Source organism: Aulostomus chinensis, chromosome 10, assembly GCF_037954235.1.
Source record: "Aulostomus chinensis isolate RoL2024-O1b breed Wild chromosome 10, RoL_Achi_v1.0, whole genome shotgun sequence".
Taxonomy (NCBI): Eukaryota; Metazoa; Chordata; class Actinopteri; order Syngnathiformes; family Aulostomidae; genus Aulostomus; species Aulostomus chinensis.
Window position 1 is genome coordinate 7,687,121 of NC_141329.1, and position 24,142 is coordinate 7,711,262.

The following is a 24,142-nucleotide window of genomic DNA, read 5'->3' on the forward strand; positions in this document are numbered from 1 at the left end:
GACAACCTAAAGCTCCTTAAACATGACTTAAAGTCAGTTCTTCAGGTAAAATGAAGCTAATTCACTGAAAGTAAAAAGGCGTTTTAAAAAGGATCTCTCCTTCATAAACGCTCTTGTACCGCTGCTCTCCCATGGATAGTTGTTATCACACACACACATACAGACACACAATGACGTGCGCATCCACACAATGTCAGACAATCCAATTAGCTACCATCTATTCAAATAGGGTAATTACCCAGAGCCTATTAAGTTGTTTTCTCCCTGTGCACAAACACAACTATAATTATGGAAAAGCAACCATGATGTGCAATTACAGTTCACTGTCATTGCTCCATAGTGATGCCATGCAAGTGAAGATGGCAGAAGCGGTGCAGAGACGATATAGAGAATTGTACTGTATTGATATAAAAAGTGTAGACTGGAGGAAAGAAGAGAGAGAAGGTCAGCTCGCGTCCTTACACGGAGCTTTTTTAAACATATATCTCATAATCAATGGCAGAATATCAAGTGATCCATCTTCTCTAGCCTGTAAGCGCTTGACATTTTCCCTTTATTAAAGCTGTAAGATGAAACGCAGGGTTTTAATGATGACATGAGATGATCAATGACTCCATTGTGCTCGGCGGGAGGGTGCTATATTAACACAGGGCATTGTCCCGTTCCAGAACGATTTCTCCGTATTAAGAGGCTGATTTCCTCATTGGAATTTGGGTCTCCCATGGCTAGGATTCAATGTGCTCTTCCTCCTTTGTGCATTGTGATCGAGCAGAATCGAGCTGCGTAATGCTTCGAGATGGAGACGAGGAGAGATGTGGCTTGTCTTTATTACCACAGGGTGATGAGAGAGACACGTGTTCAAGCACAATGGGGGTAAAAAAAAAAATGTTTATAGGGCCCATTGAGACTGCCATCACTGTGGCTGCACAGCCTCATAACACGCTATTCACCACTGTCATAATAAAATACTGCTCAGATAAAAGCTCATGAATACAGGCTACAGAGCTGAAGCAGCCACTCTGAGATTACAGAGGGGCGAAAGGGGGTGGACTCCAATTTTAATTAATCCTTGTTTGAATTAGGATGAAAAATGAATACTGCAAATGTTTAAAGATGTGTGAGAATAACTGGAGAGCAGCTGACAGGGAGGTAGAATCGCGAGAACGTCATGAAAGGAAGTATGAGGTAGAAGAGAATGGGATGGGCCCGATAGTTTAAAAAAAGGAGACTGATATGCGACCTCATACACCCTCCGTTATCTGTTTAATTTGTTCCTAAATTAATTGCTTTCTGCCGCTTCAACTCCAAAACATCTGGAGCTTAGCGTAGCCTAAATCCCCCTATCTTAAACCATTTAACACTTGTTCGCTTCGTGCCATCCCTCGATCTTCCGCTCTCTGTTCACAGGGCAGAGGACTCTTGACAACTTCAATGCTCGATTTACCCTCTTTTCAATCTTCTTCTCAGCTTCTTTCTCTCCCCAGCTTGCAGAGATGAATCAAAATGAAAAAAAAAAAAAAACAGAAAAAAACCCAGAAGATAAATCTTTATTTTTACAGTTCATTTGCACTGCATTTTCTCTCCCCAGCCTGGTGGAGACTCAGGTGGGCATGGGTATTAATAGATTCCCCCGTCTGTGACGTCAGCTGAAATCACACATGCGCCTCTCAACGCTCAGATGGTGTTTTATGTTACTTAGACAAATCACTCTCAGCGGTTATTTTGTCACCGCTGTAAAGCACCTGTCAGTTTAAAACCAAAAAAAAAAAAAAAAAAAAAGAACCCCCATATTTTTCTGCTCCGGCCTTCCTCTGAACCGAAAGCATGCATTTATTTTGCCTTGCATGCTTTCTCCGTCTTTCTTCCTTCAGTTCGTCAATCTGTTGCTAACTTGCTCCCTCCATCACTCTGCTCTCTAATGCGATTGTCAAACACTATTTCATTCTCTCGTGTTTTTATTTTTTTCTATTTCTCTGCATGTGTCCTTGTGACTAATCTCCTTCCTCATTGAAAAAGGCCTGCATTCTCTGCCTGGAAGCTTTGTGGGGTCCTAAATGCTAAATGCCAGTTTGTCTCTGCCAGGCACCCGCTTAGTGCTGGTCTCCTTGGTGATGAGACCAGCGATCCGGCAGTTCTGCACCAGACACTGAGCGGTTTGTGATTGTGCAGGCTTGTGTGACTACGTGCGTGTGTGTTTGTATCAGATTTATGTGTAACTTTAGCCCCGCTATCTGTGTAAAGTAGTGTACTATATTTAAGGGTGAGAACGCAGGGTGGTATGAGGGACAAGTATTCACTGGCTCATTATCATGTGAATCCATTATGTTTCCTGTCGACTCACCCAGGCCAAACAAGGGGGCCCCTGTTCTCCCTGCCAGGGCTTGAGCGCCCACAGCATCCAGGCCCCAACGTGGTGCAGCTCTGCACTGGCACAAATCACCAGGAGTTTAGCTCCACAGACACGGCTGTTGGCTCCATCGGGATTCAGTCCATCTGTATTGGCATCTCAGCAGCCAGCAGCGAAGAATGCGTCCACAGCAATGAAATGGGAAGACTCCATTCAGACACATTTAATGACTGATGGAGGACGTGTTACACTCTGGATTTACATACTTATGCTGCGATCTTGATTTAGATGTATAAAAAAAGTAATTGTGAAGTTTCACAGATGGTGGAGTAATAGCTGAAAAATTTGCACTTGCTAGTATTTTCGGAAGTTCTGAATTTAGTCTGCTGAAGCTCATTTAGAGAGAATGGCTGATCAAACACCTTATTTTTAATTGGTTGCTGAGTCACTTGCTAATGTGTCAGTTCCCCCTTAAGGAGTTTAAGTGCAGATGAATTGTCTGTCTTTTATCTCAAGTAAAAGACCGAGCACACTGGGTTTCGGAAGACAAATGATGACTGATTTTTTTTTTTTTTTTTGCAGGAATTTGATTTTATATGTAGGATCAATTCCTCCTTTGAGGTTATGGTGATTGACATTAAGTTATAGGACATGAGTGATTAAGGTGTTGTCAAGCTCCTCAACATCCCACCAGCAGCTGTGGCTAACAGCAACAGAGTAGCTTTAATGCTCTGTGAGTCCTTTGAGTTTGTTGACCCGGCCTTGGCTCAGCCGGCCCTGGTCGCCTCCTCTCTCGTCTGGTGGGTGGCTGAGAACCCCCAGTCAGACCAGAGTAAAACATGACCTCACTCCCACGACGGTGGGACAGCGTTGATGGATCGTCAGGGTCCAAACAAAAGCTCCAAACGTTTCTCCTCAGTATCAGACAAATATTAATGTATACATTTTTTATACCGCATAGACTAGCAAACAGAAATGCAATATAATCAATAAATCATTTCGCTGTCTGTGTTTACTTTCCTTAATCAAATCCCAAGATGATCTAACAGCCAACTGGATCCAACTTTCAGTAGAAACACCCAGCCGATGGCCTTTACCACTATCATCATTTGCCCACTTATACTCTACAACAGGCTCCCTACATGGAAGCAAAGCTGCTTTTGGAGCATCGATCTGGCTGACAGAGACTAATTCTTTAATACACAGATGTGGAGTTAGAGGTCAGCCCTGTGGTCTGAGCGCTCACACCTCACTGGGACCAATTTAGGAGCCTGAATGGCCCAGGGTTTTTGAAGACCATGATACCTTTGTGCTCCCATGAAGCTGTGGGTGTTGTGCTGCTGTACGAGTGTGTAGTTTGTTTGTTTTTCTTACAATCTGTGAGTGATTACATGTGTCTAGTAGTGGGATAAGGCCTATAAAGTGTGTGTAAATGAGCATATTCATAATATAGACAGTTAGAAAACAGCTGCACGGCGGGTCCACGTGATCTCAGCATGAGGGAATTTAAGAGCTGATGCCCTCTTGGAAGTGTCCACATCATAGAGAATAAAACCCTGAATTAGCTTGGTGTTTTGATCCATTTTAGAAATATTGTATCGTATCCAGCACAGCTCAGTGAAGCGCTATTTGACAAGTGAGACTATAGTCTATAGGAGCAGCAGACGAGAGCTACGCTAAGCACAAATTATAATGAATAATGGATAATCGCACTGCTTAACTCACATACACACCACCACAAACATTTGTGTCAGCTTCTCCCTTTCTTCCATCATGTAGCACAGACAGCAAAAAGCCCAGGGAAGAAGAAGTGGGGAAAAAAAAGCTTCAGTGTTTTGTCGATTTTGCTTGATTTTATTCAAATGAAATGAAAGTTTACCTTCCTTCATGTCTGGAAGATATTTATTTTGGTTTCTGGCATGATGGTAATTTCACAGGGAGAAACTTAAAAAAAAAAATCTGGCTACCTCCTCTTCTAGATTTACTGAAAGATGACTTTATAAAAGAATATGTGAATCAAACAAGTTGGCTGCAGCCGCCCTGAGCTCTATTTGTGCCAGACTGAGCCGCTCTAACCGCTCTTATTTACTTCACACTTATTCCAATTAAGCATGACTTGTGATTAAAGGACAGCAGTCTGCTTGATGTGTGTGTGTGTGTGTGTGTGTGTGTGTGTGTGTGTGTCTGTGTGTGTGGGTGTGTGGGTGTGTATGTGTGCGTTAAGAGAGAAACAAACAATATGTGAGTGTGATGTGAGTTAGGTGTTTGGTTGTTATCTTTTTTTTGGGGGGGGGGTATGTGCAGGGCATTATCTTTGCTCAAAAGTGCATTTGTGTGTGTTTCTTTAATATTTTTGGCTTATTGGATGTCTTGGCTCAGAGTTCTCAGTTCACACGCCGGGTTAATTGACCTCCAGAGACGTTTCTCTCCTCTGCGATAATGAACGTCTGGATTATATGATTATGCTGCATTTGCCTGAGATGTGAGATTTGTGAAGGCTTTGACTTCTTAAATCGCTCATTTTTTAAATTATTTTTTTTAGGAATTAGACATTTGAACACATAACCTCTCATGTTTTAAATGTTTCTTTGAAGGCGCTTCAGAAATATGAAACATGTTTGATTAACTTTTGCATTGCAGTGCAGAGTGAAACCAGATTATTTTCTGCATTGTTTCATGCGGGGTAAAGCAGCAAAGATGTCAATAATTGCATGTTTAACCATTAACGCATTACTTTCTTCTTTAAAACAACTAAATCGAGTTGACAAAATGCAACAAAATATTCAAAAAAATACATAATTTCCTCACCAAATGGTTACCCAGTGTTTTGGAACATTTGTTTTATTCAGGTGCAAATAAATTATGTATGAACAATATTAAAAGGTCTGATCATTAATGATTAATAGTCTTTGTGCTGTAATGTAGGTTAGGGCCCAGGAGGATCATGAGCTGCAATGTAAAACAAACAAATCATTCTCCATAAAGGAAAACATCTTTTAACACCCTCTTCACTGGAGCCTGGATAACGTGACGACCTGTATTCCCAACTACAATCAGAGCTGACGATGAAAAATGATCAGTGTGATGGAGTCATCAGGGCTTTTGTATTTTAATTTGTTTCCAGAATACTCAAGGACAGCGATGTGTGTTCTTTTGATGCCAAATGAGCGAGAACACACACACACACACACACACACACACACACACACACACGCACACACGCACACGCACACGCACACGCGCATGCACGCGCGTATCACCGTGACGCACCCACATAATCAAAGAAACAATCTAATGAAGCTTTTGTGAAACAAACAACTTGATTTAGACACAGTGGTGGGGCTGGGGGGGGGGGTAGGGGGGAATCAGGTGTGAACACCCTGGGTTGTGAAATCATGTGCGAATGTATGCCAAGGATGTGTTTTTAAAGATGCAGTTTGGATGGTTTTTAAGAAAAACTCCACCTCCGGAGGGAGCATCTCTACCTGGTGATCAACTTCTGGCTGAACACACCAAGCGTAGATTTGCCTGTGGGAGGCACGTTTCTGTTTTCCCTGGGGCTGAATTTCTTTTTTGTCCATTGAGCATGTTTTTTTGTCTTTAGGGATTGGATGGAAAGCTGTGAATTTTTTTGAAGGGGGGGGGGGGCTGTATTTCAAGAACACTTCCCTATAATTATCGAGTAGATACATCTACACACGTGCACTCGTCGTGGCGATTCACAGATATTTCACTTTGTTCAGCAAAACCGTCTTCAAACTCTTGTTTTTGCTCCTCAAACAGTCGCTGTTTCAATGCAGGCAAAAACAAAAGGCGCCCCAGAGTGATTTGGTCCACTGGTGTCAGTGTGCTCTTAGAAGATGAATGAAGACCTGGGCGAATCCACATCATTACGCCACAGAAGAGGAGTGAGCGGAGCTGCAAGCAATTCTTAATATAAAGAATTAAAATTACCAATAGAATGTTAAACTCCAAGGGCGAAGGAGGGATCGAGCACAATATACTGTACAGTATAATAACATACTCTGAACCATGTCGGACATGTGTCCTCAACCTTCCACAAACCTGTTTTTTTTCTCCTTTTTATCGTAGAGCTGCAGTTTTCCAACCTTGATCTGAATAGATACGCGCGTGTGTGTGTGTGTGTGTGTGTGTGTGTGTGTGTGTGTGTGTGTGTGTGTGTGTGTGTGTGTGTGTGTGTGGCCATGACTTTTTCCTGTGGGCATATGAGCCCCATTCCTTTTTGCAGATCTTATTTGAGTCTGATCAGCACAGCTTTGCAGATTCTAGAGGAGGGTTATCGTATCGGGGGTATCAAAGTCAGGCGACGCTGTTCACACATCATCTGATTACACACGCACATCAGATATTGAGATGATTGTGGCGTTCACGGCATATGCGCCACATTCCACCGTCACATCATCACATCACTGATCTATACATACAGTTCAAATAAATTGCTCTGGAATACATTTCAATTTAAAGCATTTATAGACTGGAGATTAACACATATGTGTTAGTAAATCCTGGATTGGAAGAAAGGAGAACAGAACACCTGTGGAACTTTTCTTGGATCTTTTTTTTGGTGTTTTTTAAGCTCAAAGATTCACAGCATCCATTCAAATTACTTGAATGTGCCCCAGTGAGTCTCACATGCTGTTTTCTGTTCTCGCAAATGGCAGGTTCTGTGTTTTTCTCACTTTTTCTCCACCCGTCTCAGTGAAAGCTGGAGGAAAAGCAGACTTGTGAACCTGCAGAGGCAGAGTGTACACAGCTGAAATCCAAGAACCTTTGGCCAATCAAAGGAGGTTGTTTTCTCTCTTGACAAGGCTTTTTTTTGGTTGTGTTTTGTTTGGTTGCCATATATCTTTCTGTTTTTTCCCCCCAAAAATGCTTCCTGGAGTTTGCCAAGAAACAGTGAATGAGTAACTACTAGCATTGGTTAACACAGAGGCAGACTGCAAACAAGGATGAAGACAAACAGGGATGTCATTCAGGGATAGAAAAGACCGAGATATTTACAGGGAGGTTGTGATGTGTGACTGTCAGTCTTTTTCTTTTTCTTTTTTAACCATCTTTTTACACATGGTTTGGGGCGGGGGGCTTCAGCTGTGGTGGCTTGGTCTCCATGGAAACTGACATTCTCTGGAAAGTGCTTGGCAGTCAAAACCAATTGTTGAGCTCTAATGGGTTGAAATTTTCCATAAAGTACCTCAGAAGTTGAATATGAACCACTCAGGGTGGCGTCACACACCGACTAATCACACCATTTCAGAAAGACAGCAAGAAAGAGCTTGATGGCTTTGAGTGAGGATCACCTGTTGCTCTTATCTCCAATGTTTACCCCAGGTCTTGTTTTTTTCTGGCTGCCAGTCTCTCTGTAAAGCATACATTTCCATTCATCAACAGAGTACTTGAACATTCAGCCACTGAACTGTCCTATCCTCTGACTTCCTTTTAGGAGAGGCTTATCGAACTGTCATTGCTTCTTTGGTTCACCCTGCTGCTCCATCATGGCTGTTTATATTGTTGAACTTCATTTCTATAGAGAGCTTGAGGCCCTTTTCTTTGCCTCAAGTAAATATTATTAGTGTGCAACACTGGTCTTCTTCTTTCTATCCCATGAGCCTATAGTCCAGCTGGTAGGCCTCCCTGAATGAGAGTGGTCATGCACCACTGCTTAACAACCCATGAAGTGATTGCTCCTCTCCGTCTCCGACTAAAGAACAGTCATGTGACAGGTACAGTGGTGTGAAAGCCTGCCGCTGTTGATGGATCTGTGAAAATCAGCAGCTGAAAAAGATCAGAAAAACTCACACCTCTGCCCGCTCATACAGAAAGTATGGAAGACGAATGGAAAGAGGCGTTTTTTTGGTGGGAGTTGAGACGGATCTTACCACACATGAAGGGCGTTAAATAAGATTCTCATTCGAGCAAGTTCATCCAAATGTTATGTTACTTTCGTTTAGGATTTATTTTGGACAAAAAAAAAAAGTACCATTAGAGCAAGTTCACAAAAAGGCTTCAATAAATTTGGTTGACTGATTTAAAAGTATTTCATGGATGTATAAAGCCAGACATGAGCGTGTCCTAAAGGAAAAGACCAGGGCAAACTTGAAGCATTGTGTGATGGTGGCACATAGCAGCATCATGGATTTGATCAGGATTGATGTTACTGGTTCAAGTAACAGGTGGTAGTTCAATCACAAACTACAGGAAAGGAAAAGAGAAAATAAACTCCTGGGCACTGTCACGCTTGCAGTACAAGAGGATTTTAATGGGAGGAAATCATCTTTGACTGAAAGAAGTTACCTGAAGTTAACCCGTTGTTCTCCGACACACTTATCTTCTGTTTCAGGCGTGCAAAAGCGCTGTTTTTGAATAAATCACAAACTAGAAATACCGTTGATCATTGTGTGCCTGTCACAGTGACCTTGACCTTTGTCCCAGTGGATGTGCTGCTAAATTTGAAGAAATGCCCTCATGGTGTTATACTTACACATTTTTTTTTTTAAACTTTCATTTTCTACATTCTTTCTTCCTCCCAGAAGAAGTCATACCAAAGGTTTGTGTGAAGACAAACGGCTTTGGTCACAGAACCTAACATTCAAAGCACTTTCAGAGGAGAAGCAGCCTTTAAACTGAATTTTTGAAATGTCACTGATCAATCCACAGCCTGTGTTGGACCGTCCCATCAAGCTGATCCAGTGTCAAAGAGCATATGTAAGCTGGCATCCGTTTGCCCATGTGCAAACCAACTAGACAAGAAGTCTTTCATTGTGAAGATACAAGCTGGTTTGTTCCAGACTGGAAACCAGTCATGGAGGTCAGACTGGTTCTGAGAATCAGGATAAAAGAGTGATGTGAGGCAATATATTTCTTGCAGAGTTGTTGGGCATAGTTTGGCAGTGGGAGGTGTATAAAACATTTATTTAAATTCCCACTGAATCAATTATTTAGTGTCAAAATCAAGATCCAAATGTAAGTCTTTTTTTCTTATGTCCTCTGTGGTATTACCAACCACATCCACAACCACACCAACCCCAAATTGGAAACATGAATTGTTCTTTGTGTGCTAAAAATCATCTAATGCGCTCTCTCAGTAACCTTTGTAACAGACACTCAGGTGGTTTACATGCATGTTTGCAGTTAAGTTATAGTTTCAGCTCAAATCGGTTGGATACTGTTGTTGCAAGTAAACAAGAAAAGTGAAGAATTAATTTGTTCCCTCTGACTTTCTTCTGTGTCACATAACAAAGCGCATAGACGCTGAGAAGATGTTAGAATCAAAAGAAGGAATTCAGTCAGGCTGATGTCTTTATATGCATTTTAAAAGTCAATTTTAAAAATTGAACTATAATTTGAATTATTCTAACATCTTGTAACATGTTCATTGTTATATAATACATCAGCACTCAACTGCTGCAAACTGCTGGCACAAATAGGTTGATTGTTGCACGCTGTCATGATGACAGCAGTCAAGATGATGGCAACCTACCAGATGCAAATCAGCGCTGGTTCTCCCAGCTACCACCTAAATGTATTTACCCGCCAGAAAGAAATAAAGTTAGTTATGCATATCAATGAGAAGCAGCTGACACAAAATGCAGAAATATGTCTGATCTTTGTTTTTATCATTAATGTTCAAAATAAAAAACCAACCCAAAAAACAAGGTGGTGATGCAAATGTTGGTGCTAGTTTGCAATCTGTAGTGATGGATGTAAGACTGGGTGCAGAAATGCTAAAAAAAATAACAGATATACATATGTGTATGTGCACACGTGACACGTATTTATCACATGTGGATGTTGACTTTTTGGTGGCTATGCATCCATGCACAATAATTACTTTTTGTTCAGAGATGATGTGCCAGAGAAGGATTTAATTAACTCAGAGTAGATAATAAGTCAATAACACATACACACACACACACACACACACACACACACACGCACACACACACGCGCACACACACACAGACTTATGTTTCTGTTATTTACATAACCATTGACCCGAATTTTTCTCCTTAAAGCTATGTTCATGGGACAGCTTGGAGACTTGCTTTTTGTCCCAAAGAGAGGCGGGTCCTTGGGTTGCAGTCTGATGTATGTCCTCACAACAATATTTATATACGTGCTTGTGATGTGGAAAACATAAATGGAATAAGTCAATATGTTGGACATGCTAACGCTAACCCTGAGACTAGAATGTAGGAAGACTTTACTGTTGCAGGAACATAAACTGCATGCTTTTACTGACGTGGCTCAATAGGCAATTACAGAGGAGTATTGAGAAAGGCGTCAGAAGGTGAGTGCAGTGTGTGCTCTCTTTGCCCACAGAGAGAAGCTAATGTAGCTGATATTTGTTTAAATCACTTCATCAGTACGGTCGATGTCTGCTCAGATTGCCTCATGATCAGTCAGAACTCAGCAGTAATGATGTTTTTTCTTCTCTTTTTGCAGGTTCAAGGTTTGACACACGCACAGGAAAAGGTAAAAAAAAAAGACTTAATAGTACTTCATCAACTTTGGGGTCAATGTCTGTTTGACCCTTTTCAGTTTTTAATGTCATGTTTGATGGAACTTGAGACAGGCAACCTTTTCAATGTTGTGTACGTGTTTACTTTAAGTGGGCCAGTTTGACCTCAGGACGTTTTCAGAGAAAAATAAGTTTGGTTGCTATTTAGGTCACATTTTCCTAAAAACTTCTGTCTGCCTGAAGGCTTTCCTTAAATATAATCCAACCTGTAGTAGTACAAGAAGCGCATGACATGTAAGAGAGCAAACATATTGTATAAGAATTTGAACAGCCGCCTTGTTCACTCTTGAAAATGACCTCGAATCGTTTTCTCACTGAGATTTGGTCACAGCTCGTCACTTCAAAGTTTGAAGAAATACCCTTAACTTAACTCGAAAACACAATGGCATAATAGATATAAAAGAGTGTAAAGCCATTAAGACACCATGATGTATTGTTCCAGTTGCAGGTCAGTGATGTGGATTTGTCCCAAGGCAAACAGATGTCAGTAAATTTGAAGAGAACAGGCGGGTTCGTTCTCTCTCCTCTGTGCTTCCATCCATGCAGGAGATGATTAGCAGACATTAGACTGTATCTGCATTAGTGTATGCGCATGGATACCGAGGAATTATTGGGGAGATTTGTAGAACATAAAATGTGGATTAGGGGTGTCAGTCATAATCACACAAACACATGCTGGAAAACTCCAACACACTTGCTCCCACTGCGGCTGCAAAAGAGATTACGACTGTTTCTTTACATTCCATTTTATGTCTCCACACGAGTTTAATCTTTAATAATTTAAAAAGTTGAATTTATTCATATATCAGAGGAAACTAGCACTTTATATATCTTGTGGTTATAGTGTTTATGTGTTGTTTTGGTTGATATTTTGTGCATTGGGGTTTTTGCTGCGGTTTTGCCATCTAGGCAGCATTTTATGGTGGACCTACAGTCCTGTTTGGTCTATTTCTGGCAGATGGAGTCTGTACGGGTTTATGTCTGCGGCCTTCCCTCTGAGTATTTTAGTCCAGAATAATCCCCACCATCTGCTGTCTCTTACTACGTTTTAGTTCTCAGCATCTCTCCCTCTCTATCAGTCTCTGTTGATTTCCCGCGCCTTTTCCTCTTTCTGTTCTCTCAGTGCTTTTATGTTTTATTTTTATTTCTATATTTTTTTTCCTCGATATTCGACTCCACGCAGCCCCAATTTGACTGCTTCTTGGGTCTCTCCTCCCCGTGATCTCTTCCACATGACAGCCTTGTTCTTTATTTAAATATTTGCTTTTCTTCTCTTAACTCTTATGTCACTACTTAGTGTTTACCTCCCCGCCTTTCCTCCCCCTCCAATAACACACCCACGCCCCTCTGTGCAGCCTGTCAAATCCTAATCTGAGTTTCCATGAACACAGACTATAGTTGCTGCTTTCCAATGAGAAAATCCCTTCCATTAGTATGGTACGCAGTATTTAGGATGGATATTTTTCACAGAAAAACTATGCCCCTGGGTTGGTTGCCCCAGGTATTCAAATTTCATTCATTTCTCTGAAACTACTCATTTCTGTGCAACAATGACATTATTAACATTATGCTGAACATCCTGCAGGGGGTGGGGGGCAGTAACGCTGATCCTCTATCAGATTGTTTACGTTATATTTCCCCTCTGATTACGATCATTGCAGAGGAATTTCTAGTCTCTGTGTGAGAATCTCATTTAAAGTGTGTAAAGTTTTTATCCTCTGCTACAAGGGTGCCCAAGGAAGAGATGCTTGACTCTTCACCACAGTTGCTCTGTGGTGAACGCTGCAAGACTCCAGCAGAATTATTTGGGTGTGTGTGTGTGTTTTTGTGTGTGGGTGGGTTAGGGCGCGCTTCCCTTTAATGCAACATGAAAACAATGCATGCATTTATGACATTGATCTCAACATGCACTGGGTGATGATGTCATTTATCTTTCACGATGACAACACTGGCAACCCGAAAAGGTATGACATCAGCACCTCAGTGACGTGGTTGTCATGCCATGTGCAGCACATCTCTGTACAAGCACACAGCAGCTGGATTAACAATGACCGAATGGATTAGCGTGTGCATGAGTGTGTCGTTTTTGTGTGTGTGTGTGTGTGTGTTTTAGTGAAAGACACAGAAACAGAATGATAAAACACGGTTGTGACTCCAGTGTCAAGTGGGTATTTTATAAAGCCACAGACCTTAAACAGATACCCATAATACCCAGAGATCATCATATTTTGGCTCATATGCTAATGACATCACAAAACCATGCACCCCACATAAAACACACACACACACACACACAAACACACACATATCTTCATCATCTGACCCAAATCCATTAACACAAATGGTCTCAACGTCATCCACCCACGCTTCTTCCTGAAATCTGCTGCTCCTCTCTCAGACATCGCGTACCCTCTGTGGGACACTTCCACCATCACATGCTACACTCACACACACAGGAAGGTTCAACGTACTTTTTTGGGTACAGCTTTCTAAGTTTCTCAAATGATAGAGCCTGTCTTCACGCTGACAATTGATCAGTTCCCATTTCACAGTCTTCTGATAGCAGACAGTTATTTAAAAGCAGAGAACACAAAGCTATTGCAGATCTTGAAACATTCCTTTAAAAGCTCTTTTTTTGTGGTCACAAACAGATTGGTATTAAAGTGGCTTCTTGACATTTTTTTTTGTTGTTGGCTGCACTTCTTTAAATTGCAAGTCATATGACATTAGCATGATTGCCTGCTGTGATTCAAATGCTAATGTACACATCCTTGTCTTTATTTCCCTCTGAGTCCAATTTTAAAATCTGCCATGATGTCATTCCTCTGTAGCTCGTCATTGCTGTAATATGTGATTTTGATGACAGTATTTGAACATTGTGTCATGCCCAGAGAATGCCTGTGATGAATATAAGGCATGCAATCTTGCTCGACAATTCAAAATGTTCCTAATTGAAATGCTGAAAAGACAGCGCTGGCTAATAAGCTTAGAGATGTACATTTGACGGATAATAAAGAGGATCTAGCGCTGAAGAATCTATTACCACCTCTGTAATGAGAGTTCATATAATAAGATCTGGGACAATGGATGGAAGGGGAAGTTGGGAAAGAGGGAGAGAGGCAGGAGGAGAGACGGGTGGCGGGAGGACAAAGAGTTGATTCCTATTGATTGTAAGTATTTAAAAAGAGAGATGTCATACCTGGTTAAAACATTCTAAGATACAGGACATGAAACATCTCCAGAGCACAATGTTCATGACTTCCGTAAATGAGAAGAACAGTGTCAAACAACTTGAGTCCTTGGTGCCTGTCAGCATCAGAGGCCTTTCCTCTCGGTCAGGTAAGCAGAAACTGTCACTATTCTGCCAAGGCTTAAAAAAAAAACCCATTTTCAGTCAATAAAAAACATTATTCATCTTGCACCCAGTTTGGCAAAATAAGGACTTAAATATTAGAGATGGAAAAATTATATTAAGGGCATATTTTTACAGCACCTTGTTGGACTGTTGAGTAACAATAGCAGTATGTGCCGTGGTTACAAATGCAACTAATGCTTCCATACACGTTACACATGCTTATAAAGCACTTAATCCTTTTTGGTTGTCATGATATATTGGCTTTAAACTCACATGCCAACTACATCCAGCTTGAATGGATAAAATATTAGGCCAGCTCCTCAGTATAACTCAGTACATTCCTACAGGAGGATTATTAACACGTGTCACCACCTTTCTCAAATAGACTCAATACAAACTGAACATTATAATCCTCATGAGGGGAGACTTTGTTGCAGGGTTTTATCCAGGTGTACCTATTAAATCGGCAGGCGGGAGTTCAATTCCATTTATTTGGTTGCTGACTCCTTTGTTTCCAGAAGTAAATACCTAAGGCGTGCTGCTTTGTGGAGTAGAATAATGCACCTTGTTCCTGACATGATGTGTTCAGGGATTTGGTTGCTGTAGTGAGCACAGATGACACCACAGTGCATCAGGGTGCATTTATGGCTCCATTGGAGGGATGAAATGACACACAACGTCTCTCTCTCCGGACGGTCTGTCACTCTGTCATCTCTCACTTTCATTCTCTGTTATTCTCTTCCTGAACTTACAACCTCTGCTTTCCTCACAAACATGCACACACTCTCACACACACACACACACACACACACACACACACACACACACACACACACACACACACACACACACACACACACACGGTTCTAAGCCTCTGTTTATGAGGCCAACAGCAGTCAGGGACGTGCAGTATGAATGGAATGGTAAAGGACACACTAGCACCTCTCCAAGCAGTTGCATCCTTCACCACAACAGTAAAATAATCTCTCTCTGTTCTTAACTCATTGTAAAAGTCAAGTCAAATGTACTTTTGATTAGATTAAAGTTAAAAGTTGAAACAAACACTGCTTGGAATTAGCAGTGCATGCCATTTAGTTATTGAAGGGCAGCGGTGTGATCAGCTGTCCAATTTAAATTAATCTGTCCTTGCACCAACTGTCCGTATAGCTGGCACCACACCGAAGGTCCTATCAACCTTGTTTACACACACACACACACACACACACACACACACACACACACACACACACACTCACACACACACACACACTCACACACACACACACACACACACACACACACACACACACACACACATGTATCTTTTTTGCATATTCACTCCCTCAATTGGATCAATCCACATCCATCTGTTCAATACAAGGTTGCAGCCACTATCTTAGCACAAAGCCTCAATATTCTTTGCCAACGCACGTCAATGCACCCGCTAAATGGGCTGGCACATAACATACATTTCCTACATCATATTTTTTGCACACCTTAAACAAGATATATAGGCAAAAACACTAAAGAAAAAGTAGACAGTAAAAAAACTTGGGCCTCTGTAGAAGGAGAAACAGAGCCAGAAGCATATCTGATTGGATTCTACCTAACTTAATCCACCAGAATCATTTTACAGTCCATCCAGGAAATTGTGAGCTTGCAATTGTATGAAATCACATCAATTCAAGCAAAGTCCACATAATTTGTGGGGGTTTTCAATTCTGAAAAATTCCTTCAAAAATCCTTCAATTTCTCTACATTGAATATTAAAAGTTAATCAGAATTAAACCTCGAGCCAATGCTTATTGTTCAGTAGTTGTTTACTGAAGAAAAAAAAAATCACATGTAACTTTGCAAGTTTCATCACAATTTTTAAGGAGACCTAAAGCATTTTGTATAAGACCCTGAAAGATCCCGGAGGGACCGAATATTTTTTATGTTTTGTACAAATAAGCAAGTACTTGACATTCCAGTTTGGTCCCACCTCTTGTTGTTTATTGGCTTTTCATCAGTCCTGCCTTTGGTGCTCATTGGATCTTTCTTTTTATTTCCTCTCAATCAAGAAGCTGCTGTTTCATGTCGGGATTTGCCAGATGAATCAGTCAAAGCACTGGCAGGTTCAAAGTTCTGGCAGTTTCTCAGTAGCACTTGACCAAATGACTCGGCTGTACTCCAGGTGAGACCGGACAAGTGGACGCTCAACATCAACAACGACAAGTTCTGTTCTATTCTATTCTATTCTATTCTATCCTGTGATTGTAAAGCGTTTGTTCTCCCTGCTTTGCCCTTCAGCCAGCGTAAGGACTACTTTCTCTCTACGTGTGTGAGTAGGCAGATGCCAACCACTGCGAAGGAAGAAAGGGGGCACAGCTGAAATCCTGCTGCTCATTACAATCACCAACACCGTCATTAATCATCACACCCTCAACTATCTGACATCTACAGGATCTAAACTGTGAGCTGCTTTCATAGGGTAGAAGCATTTGTTACGGACGAACATTATATAGGCCACAGCGTAGAGACAACAGCCGTGAGTTGGTTTTTAACAAGGTCACGGATGAATTATTGGTAGGCCACCTTGTGATTACGCTATGTTAAAACATCAAATCTGTTGTTGATGTTTATCATCAAAGAACAGAACAAGATCTGGACCATGTTTTGACCTATGGCTGCTCTATTTTTTGAGTTCCCAGCTGAAGGAAGTTGTGTGTAAAGTGAGGGAGATGTTGTGGTCTTGCCCTGAGGCTGGTCAGTGCCAGGCAGCTAATTTAGGAAGTGTTGTGTCGGAGTAATAGGAGCTGGAGCTGGGAGGAAACTCCTGATATGTAGTGCACATACACACACAAAGTACTACTACCTGCTTATCAAAGTGGAGTAATAGTATAAGTATGGATTTAACCTGGATACTTAGGTAAAAATAAATAAGTACAGGCTCTTAAGTGTTCTCTAAAGTGTAATGTAAAACTTAAGTCTTTTTTTTGTTTTGCCTCACTTTCATCTTGTCACTCATGTCACATGCACACTCATCACATTCTTTACAACGCTACATGCTGTTCCTCTGCAGTCTAGTGTTGCTTACTTCTTCTGGAGTGCCTTAGATGGGGGGTCTTCTTTTTTTGCAGTCAACATTTACCTTCATTCCTGCCATCCATATTGGAGCATGAGCAAGTTACCTCCCCTCTCGTCTGTTTCTTTCATTTTGTATTTCTTGTTTTTTTGTTTTGTTTTTGTTTTTACTTAAATTATAAGACAGTTTTTTTTTAAAGCCCTGATATTTGTATTAATATTTAGGGAGTAAAAATAAAACGTTAAGAAAGGTAGTTAAGTGAAGTAGATACACATGAACAATCTACATTAAGTATAGTATTTTTTCCTTGTTACTTCCCATTTCTGCTCAGAGTTCAGTCCGATAAATGAGCTGGACAAGTTTTTAATACACACACTGATAACAAGGACATGAGGAGATGAGTGAGGACAGCATCTGACAAGACAGCAGAGCAGTTCAGGACATCGCATCACATCCTGTGTCCCTGGACACTTTTGAACACTACTGTGTAATCAGAGTCAAATTTGGGAAGGTTAGTGCCATCACTGTTGTCAGAAAGTGGAAACCTGGAATTTTCCATTGCAGACAGGGGAGCAGATGGAGAGGAAATGTGATGAGCTGGTAAAGGAAACATTTTTTTTCCCTGATTGACAGAGAGAGGGAGGCAAGGAGTAAAATAGAGGGAGGGAGCAGCTGTCTTTAGATGTCTGTCCCTGTGGGCTCAACCAGGAGACATCCTTTTAGTTTCTCAACCTTGGCATTTGGACACCCAGAGGAGTTCAAAGATATGAACTCAGGGCCTCGGAAGAAAATGTGTATTGACAGTGAGGTGGAGAATTTTGTCTGACGTCTGTCTTATCCTTATTAAAAAGTTACCCATTATTCATTGAGTGAGTGAGAGATTGCTCTTATTTTGAGGTGTTTCAAATGCAGTTCTAGGTAATCTTAAAGCTACATTGTACAGTGAATTGAGAAAAATGACACTAACACTCATGCAAGTTGTAATCACTGGTGAGGAACACGGTGCTGTGCCATTTTTGGTGTTTGGGTTTTATTTTGAAATCTGAATCTATCATTTAAAGCCATTGGCTTGCTAACTAGCATGCTAAAATTACACATTCCCTGCTCCGGAAACTCCTCTGGCTTGTGTTCAGAAATAATTAAGAACACACAACAGCGACAAGACACATGTCACTAAATGTAGTAGTTACATGTTACAACAAATATTTTACAACCTGTCCAACAGCAGCAATGCCACATTGGTTTCTGCCTGTTCTCTTCTTTTAGTTCTCTCAAATACAGAAAAGCTACCCAAACTGTTATCTACATTTGTCCTCACTGTCAGTCACATTCTATTTTTCTTTTATTCCTCTTCTGAAGTGTAATTCGTTTTCTTTCTTTCTTTCTTTCTTTTTTCTAACTGGCGTACCCAATTCAAAAATGATTTGGTTTTTGCACCACCCGCTCCATTGATCCAACATTGTTGGGTAACATGCATCAGCACAGGTGTGCTACCGAGAAAATAAGTAAATGCAGAAAGATTGAGTGAACTTGTTTGGCAAGAGTTTGAAGATAAGCGAAATTTATATGTGCAACAGTTACCCAGTTTTAAGTCCTGAGGCTGCTAAATTCTCCTCCTTTTCTTTATTTTGATTATCGCTTTCTAATTGATTGCGATTGCAACAGTCCTGCTATGTGCTGAGTGAGAATCCCTTCCCCATGAAACCAATTTAAAGCTTATTAATGCATGATTTTGAAATGCATGTACATTAGACTGACCTTTTGAAAATAGAGATTTGTGTCCCAGTGGTAGCTCCCTTCAATAACATCTTCCAATCACTCCATGGTTTATCGCACGGAGTGACTGTCTTAATCATGGGGGCACTCGCCCGGAGAACGCGCTGATTTCAGTTTGGTGTGACGACTACACCACTGCACCGTGTTAACACCGTAGCACCGTGTGGAAAAGACCTGTGACCTATTCGTCTTCTTTGATTGGGCTTTGATTCTTTGTCCTTACTACCCTCCCTTTGGTGGAGTCAGTCTGCTTCTTAATACTTCCTCTGGGAGGAAGATGGATATCTAACATGCATTCACAGCTACAGCCTCATTGATCACAGGGTTATTGTTTAGGGGCCCATTGTATTGCACTCTTCACTGCTGGTGAACGGCAATGAATATTCTGATATCATCTTTTACGGTGGAACATGAAAGGCTACTGATACACTTACTGAGCTCCATCAGATGAATAATTTTATGCAGTTGATGTTTGCACTTTCAGACTTTATTGCAATCACTGCTGTTATGATGTTCTTGCAGTTTTGGAGAGGCAGTAGATTGATATATTGATGGAAATATTCAGCTTTAATATAAAAAATCATTGAATATCAATGTGAATAACTGAATTTTGAGGTGAGGTCTTTTTTTTATACATATATGATGCATCCACTTGCATGCATCAGCTCAAGAAGAACTCATTACTCCGTGTGGCAGCTATCTAGTTTCTCATTTTTTTTAGGTGAAGGCCACTGGATATATTTTATTTACACCTCTGTGAATTATTCAGAGAAAGTGTTTCTAGATGGAGCTAGCTAGCTATCTGTCTACCGTCGATGAATGGCTGAGTTATTCTAATGATCCCCCTCACTCCCTTATGTATTAGTTCGTGCCTGCAGGCTTTACCATAGCTGCTCATCAGAGAGTTTTAGAATTGAAAGCATGAAGATTCTCTCCCAGTGATGCGTTTCTTGTACAAAAGGGGTGAGATTCCAGCTCCCAAACCTGCAGCTAATGCTCCAGATTCAGTTCCCCTGGTTTAGGGGTGGGATGTGTGCGTGTGCGTGTGTGTGTGTGCGTGTGTGTGTGTGTGTGTGTGTGTGTGTGTGTGTGTGTGTGTGTGTGTGAGAGAGAGCATGCACAAGCTGCATGTTACAGTAAAAGTTTTGCTGGTGAGCTTCTATCTTTCCCATGCAAATCTGTCTCCTTTTTTCTTTGGCAGAGTAATCCCTCCCTGCAATTCTTTCATCTCACCCACTTTCGCTGTTTCATTTCAGCCTTCCTCTCTGCTTTGAAGTGACCATCGAGTGAACCTTGTAGGATGGAGCTTCATAAGACCCCTCAGCCTTTCCCAGGAGTGTGTCTATTGTGTGGGTGCTTGTGAGCAAGGCATTTGTCTCCAACACATCTCTATGCCTGGGAATTCAACCTGTCAGAGGTGACAGAACGTTCGAATATCCACTTTAGAAATATCTGACTTAAGGCACCGGGGTGTTGCACGTCAAGAGGAAATGTAATTTTTGCAGTGTAGGATGGGATTCAGCGGAAATCTTTTGAAACTTGAGTGTTAGATGTTTAGTTTGCTCTTTTTTGACACTTACTTTGTTCTCAGAGTTGTGAGAGTCAAAACTATGCGGCTTGGACCTCAGCCAACTGCAATTGGGTCTCTAGAAAACAGCAGTCAGCACACGCATATACACACACACACACACACAGACACACACACACACACACACACACAAACACATACTTTTGGGGCATTTTATTTTTAAATCAGGGGATACTCACTACTCTTTTTTTTTGCAGGAGTATCCTGATCACATTCACACAGTTACACACTCAAACCTGAAAGCCACCCAGTACCACCACAGTCTAATGTGCTGGCCACTGAGCAGCTAGGGTTGAGGGCCTGCCTTGCCCTAGGGCACGTCAGTGGGCATAGCAGGCACTGCTTCACCACTGTCCCCACAAAGATCTGTCCTGCCGGAGGGATCTGCCTCACCTCAAATAACAGCACAACATTCTCTGGATTTGCCCACTTTCAAGTGATCCAATCAAATACTTCCCAACCCTGTTTCCCACCTTGCGAGCATCCATCACAGCACAGCAGTTTGACACTCTTGAATTCAGCTAAACTTTGATTCTATTTTTTGTCCCCAAAAGTGGCTTAAGTCATTGTCTCTCTCTCTCTCTCTGTCACTCTCTCGCTCTCTGTCACTCTGTCACACACACGCACACACACACTTTTTCTCCTCTCGTTTCTCCAAGCCTCCAAGATTCCCTCTTTACTTCCTCTGATCTTCTGAACATCAATCCCTCATTCCTCAAAGCAAGAACGAGGGGAAGGGAGATGACAAAAATGAGATGACAGATTACCTGCTATATATAGAGCCAGCCTTATGCTGCTTCCCTTATTCATCTTCTCACATTGCCCCCAAGACATTGGTTACACCTTTTGGTTTGGTGATGCAAATAGACCCTCTCTCTCATCACAGCACTCTGAAATCCAATGACACGAGAAGCATGTTTTTTTTTTTCCTTTTTACCTCACCCCCTTTTTTTTCAAAAATGGTTCTGTGCGCCAGTGAGGACGCGATAGCCTTTGATCAAATTGTTTGTCTTCAGTTTGGGAAATGAGATTGCTCAGGAGATGCTATGGATTTACATGATAAATTTCAGTGTGTGACATAATAATATAGTGAAATTGTGAAAATGTGCACATGCATGTTTTATATACCAAGTCTCATAGTAACATACTTATGGGTCTTGAAGGAGACAGATTACCACGGTCCACCGTGTAATACCCGCTGTTCCCTCCCGTCCATTTGTCTGCTAAGTGTTTCTATAGAGTGTGTCAGACAGCAGATTTATACTCTCCTGGCTCTGGCAACAATATTGTAAAGTATGGATTACAGTGAAAGGCCACAGATAATCCCAATGTTGCTTTTTTCCCCCCTCCACATACGGTCATTCTCTCTCACTCTCTCCCTCTCTCTCTCTCTCTACCACCTCACTGGCTTCCTTTTTAGCTCACAAGATTTTTCTATCCAGGGTTTAGCAGCTGCTGCATATATTGACCATTTGTACTATAAAATCAATATTCTTCATGCTATTGGATTAATTTACTCACATGAAACAGTCCCCATGACGAAATTTGACAAACTCTATTTCATACTGGATTAAATTAATTGTGACAGAGCTTCTGGAAAGAAATTCCATTAGGTGTAAAACATCTACAAGACAGTTTTAATCCCGGATCAAAACAGACAAAGTGAACAATATCAATAACTTGGATGGCTGTCACAGATAAATTCTCCACGACATGGATTGATGCGAAATAAAGACAGGTCGTTATGCCTCCTAATGAGCCCAGACAGATTTTATGGTGCCAAGACAAATACAAGGATAAGTTTGCATATACTTTCAGTTGTTTTTTTTTTTTTTACATTCACTTCCATATGACTTTTTAATGTAGATTCATTCTCGGGATGCATCACAAGCTGATAGAATAGCTGTATATTCACAGTTTATTTATTTTGGTTTGGAACATTTGTTTATGGTTATTTCTCACAAAGAAATGCGCTTAAGCGGTTAAATGTACTGTAGCACACAAGCCTCAGTGCATGTTCATTCATATCAAATCTCCCTCTCTCTCTCTCTCTCTCTTTCTTGCTCCCCGTCTGTTCTTGGGCTTTTATCTTCCATCTTGCTCATCACCATATCATCAGCATATTGCCTTGTCGGTCTCTTTTTTTCTGTCACTGTACAGTATCACTCTGCTTTCACATCACCTTTTAATCTTTACAAGGAAGAAAATGGGGAGTGAGAGAGGGGGAGGGAGAGAGAGAGTAGGAGCTGATGGTGCATGATTTCCTGGGGTTATTATTTATGTTGTTATTTTTTTTACATCAAACTCAATGGTTAAGGCCCTGCTCTACACCAATCCCCCACCCGCCACTCCTAACATAAATAAAGATTTCCGATTGGTTTTCTTTTTTACTCCTCACGTCTGTGCCAGTTGAATAATTGCCCCCTCCCACCACTAATTTTTTATTTTTTTTTTATTCGATGAAACACAAAAAAGTATGTGTCAGCGAGGGCATGGAGAGACAAATTAGAGCCATGAAACTATTTCTTTCTGTGCAGAGAGGAGAAGGAGAGCTCTGTTAGCCTAGGTGACATTCCACTTAATTTGATTCATTACTGCTTGCTGATGCTTTTGTAGCCACATGCAAGGGGAACTGGGCCAGTTGTAGACCTTTGAAATATCCTGATACAGCCAGCGCCACAAGAAAAAATATGAATCAAAACCAGCCCCAAGCCTTTGGAGTTTATGGAACTCCACCACAAGGATGGAATGATACTGTAAAGGTCATTATGAGATCGAGAAGCGGTTTAAAAGTCAGACGTCCAGGCCTGTATCACATGATGTGCTGTGTGTCTGTCTTTGTTCCAGTTCTCACAAGGCCAGTGAAGGGATGAAATCGCCACATGTCTCTCTCTAATGTTGGACTCATCCTCTTGTTGATTCCTGCCAAAGTTATTAATTGTTAAAAACAGCACAAAAACACACTGTGACATTAAAAATGATGATATTGTCCCAACCTTCACATAAATCGCCACCACCTATTGTAATATTGCATGAAGTGAGGATGCGACATTTTTTTTCTTTGCACATACCACGTAAACTCTCTCTGACTACAGGGTCCAGTGTTTGTTGGTGACAACCACCAGCCCAACCTGCCTACGGGCACTGATATTTGTGTGTTTTAATAATAGGAAATATTGCCCTTATAAAGTATTAAACCAGGAAATACCAGGAAAAAATTCATATTTTTTAGTTTTTGTCTAACTGAGATCCCCTGTATTTCCTTAAAAATGGATAACCTTAAAAAATGGTCTGCATGGGGACTACTTTCAAATGTGGAGTGACATGTTTGTTGGGCAAGTCAGGATTTAGGGCAGCGGGATGGTGTGGAAACGATATTGGCTGAAAATTAACGACAGTGTTCATACAGTGATAAAGGACAAACAGTGAAGACCGCTGATGCATTCCTAATAGCATTTGGACAACAATGG

The 24,142-nt window shown here is 41.2% G+C and overlaps 1 protein-coding gene across 2 annotated transcripts in view; it reads left to right on the forward strand.

The window, feature by feature from the left end:
* The window catches only part of igsf11 (immunoglobulin superfamily member 11), a 97,143-nt gene that overhangs the window by 16,890 nt on the left and 56,111 nt on the right, over positions 1 to 24,142 (forward strand). For both annotated transcript variants that reach the window (XM_086215869.1, XM_086215870.1), the window contains exon 2: positions 10,811 to 10,840. In XM_086215869.1, the coding sequence (XP_086071995.1) occupies positions 10,811 to 10,840 (30 nt within the window). The remainder of the gene's footprint in view (positions 1 to 10,810; positions 10,841 to 24,142) is intronic.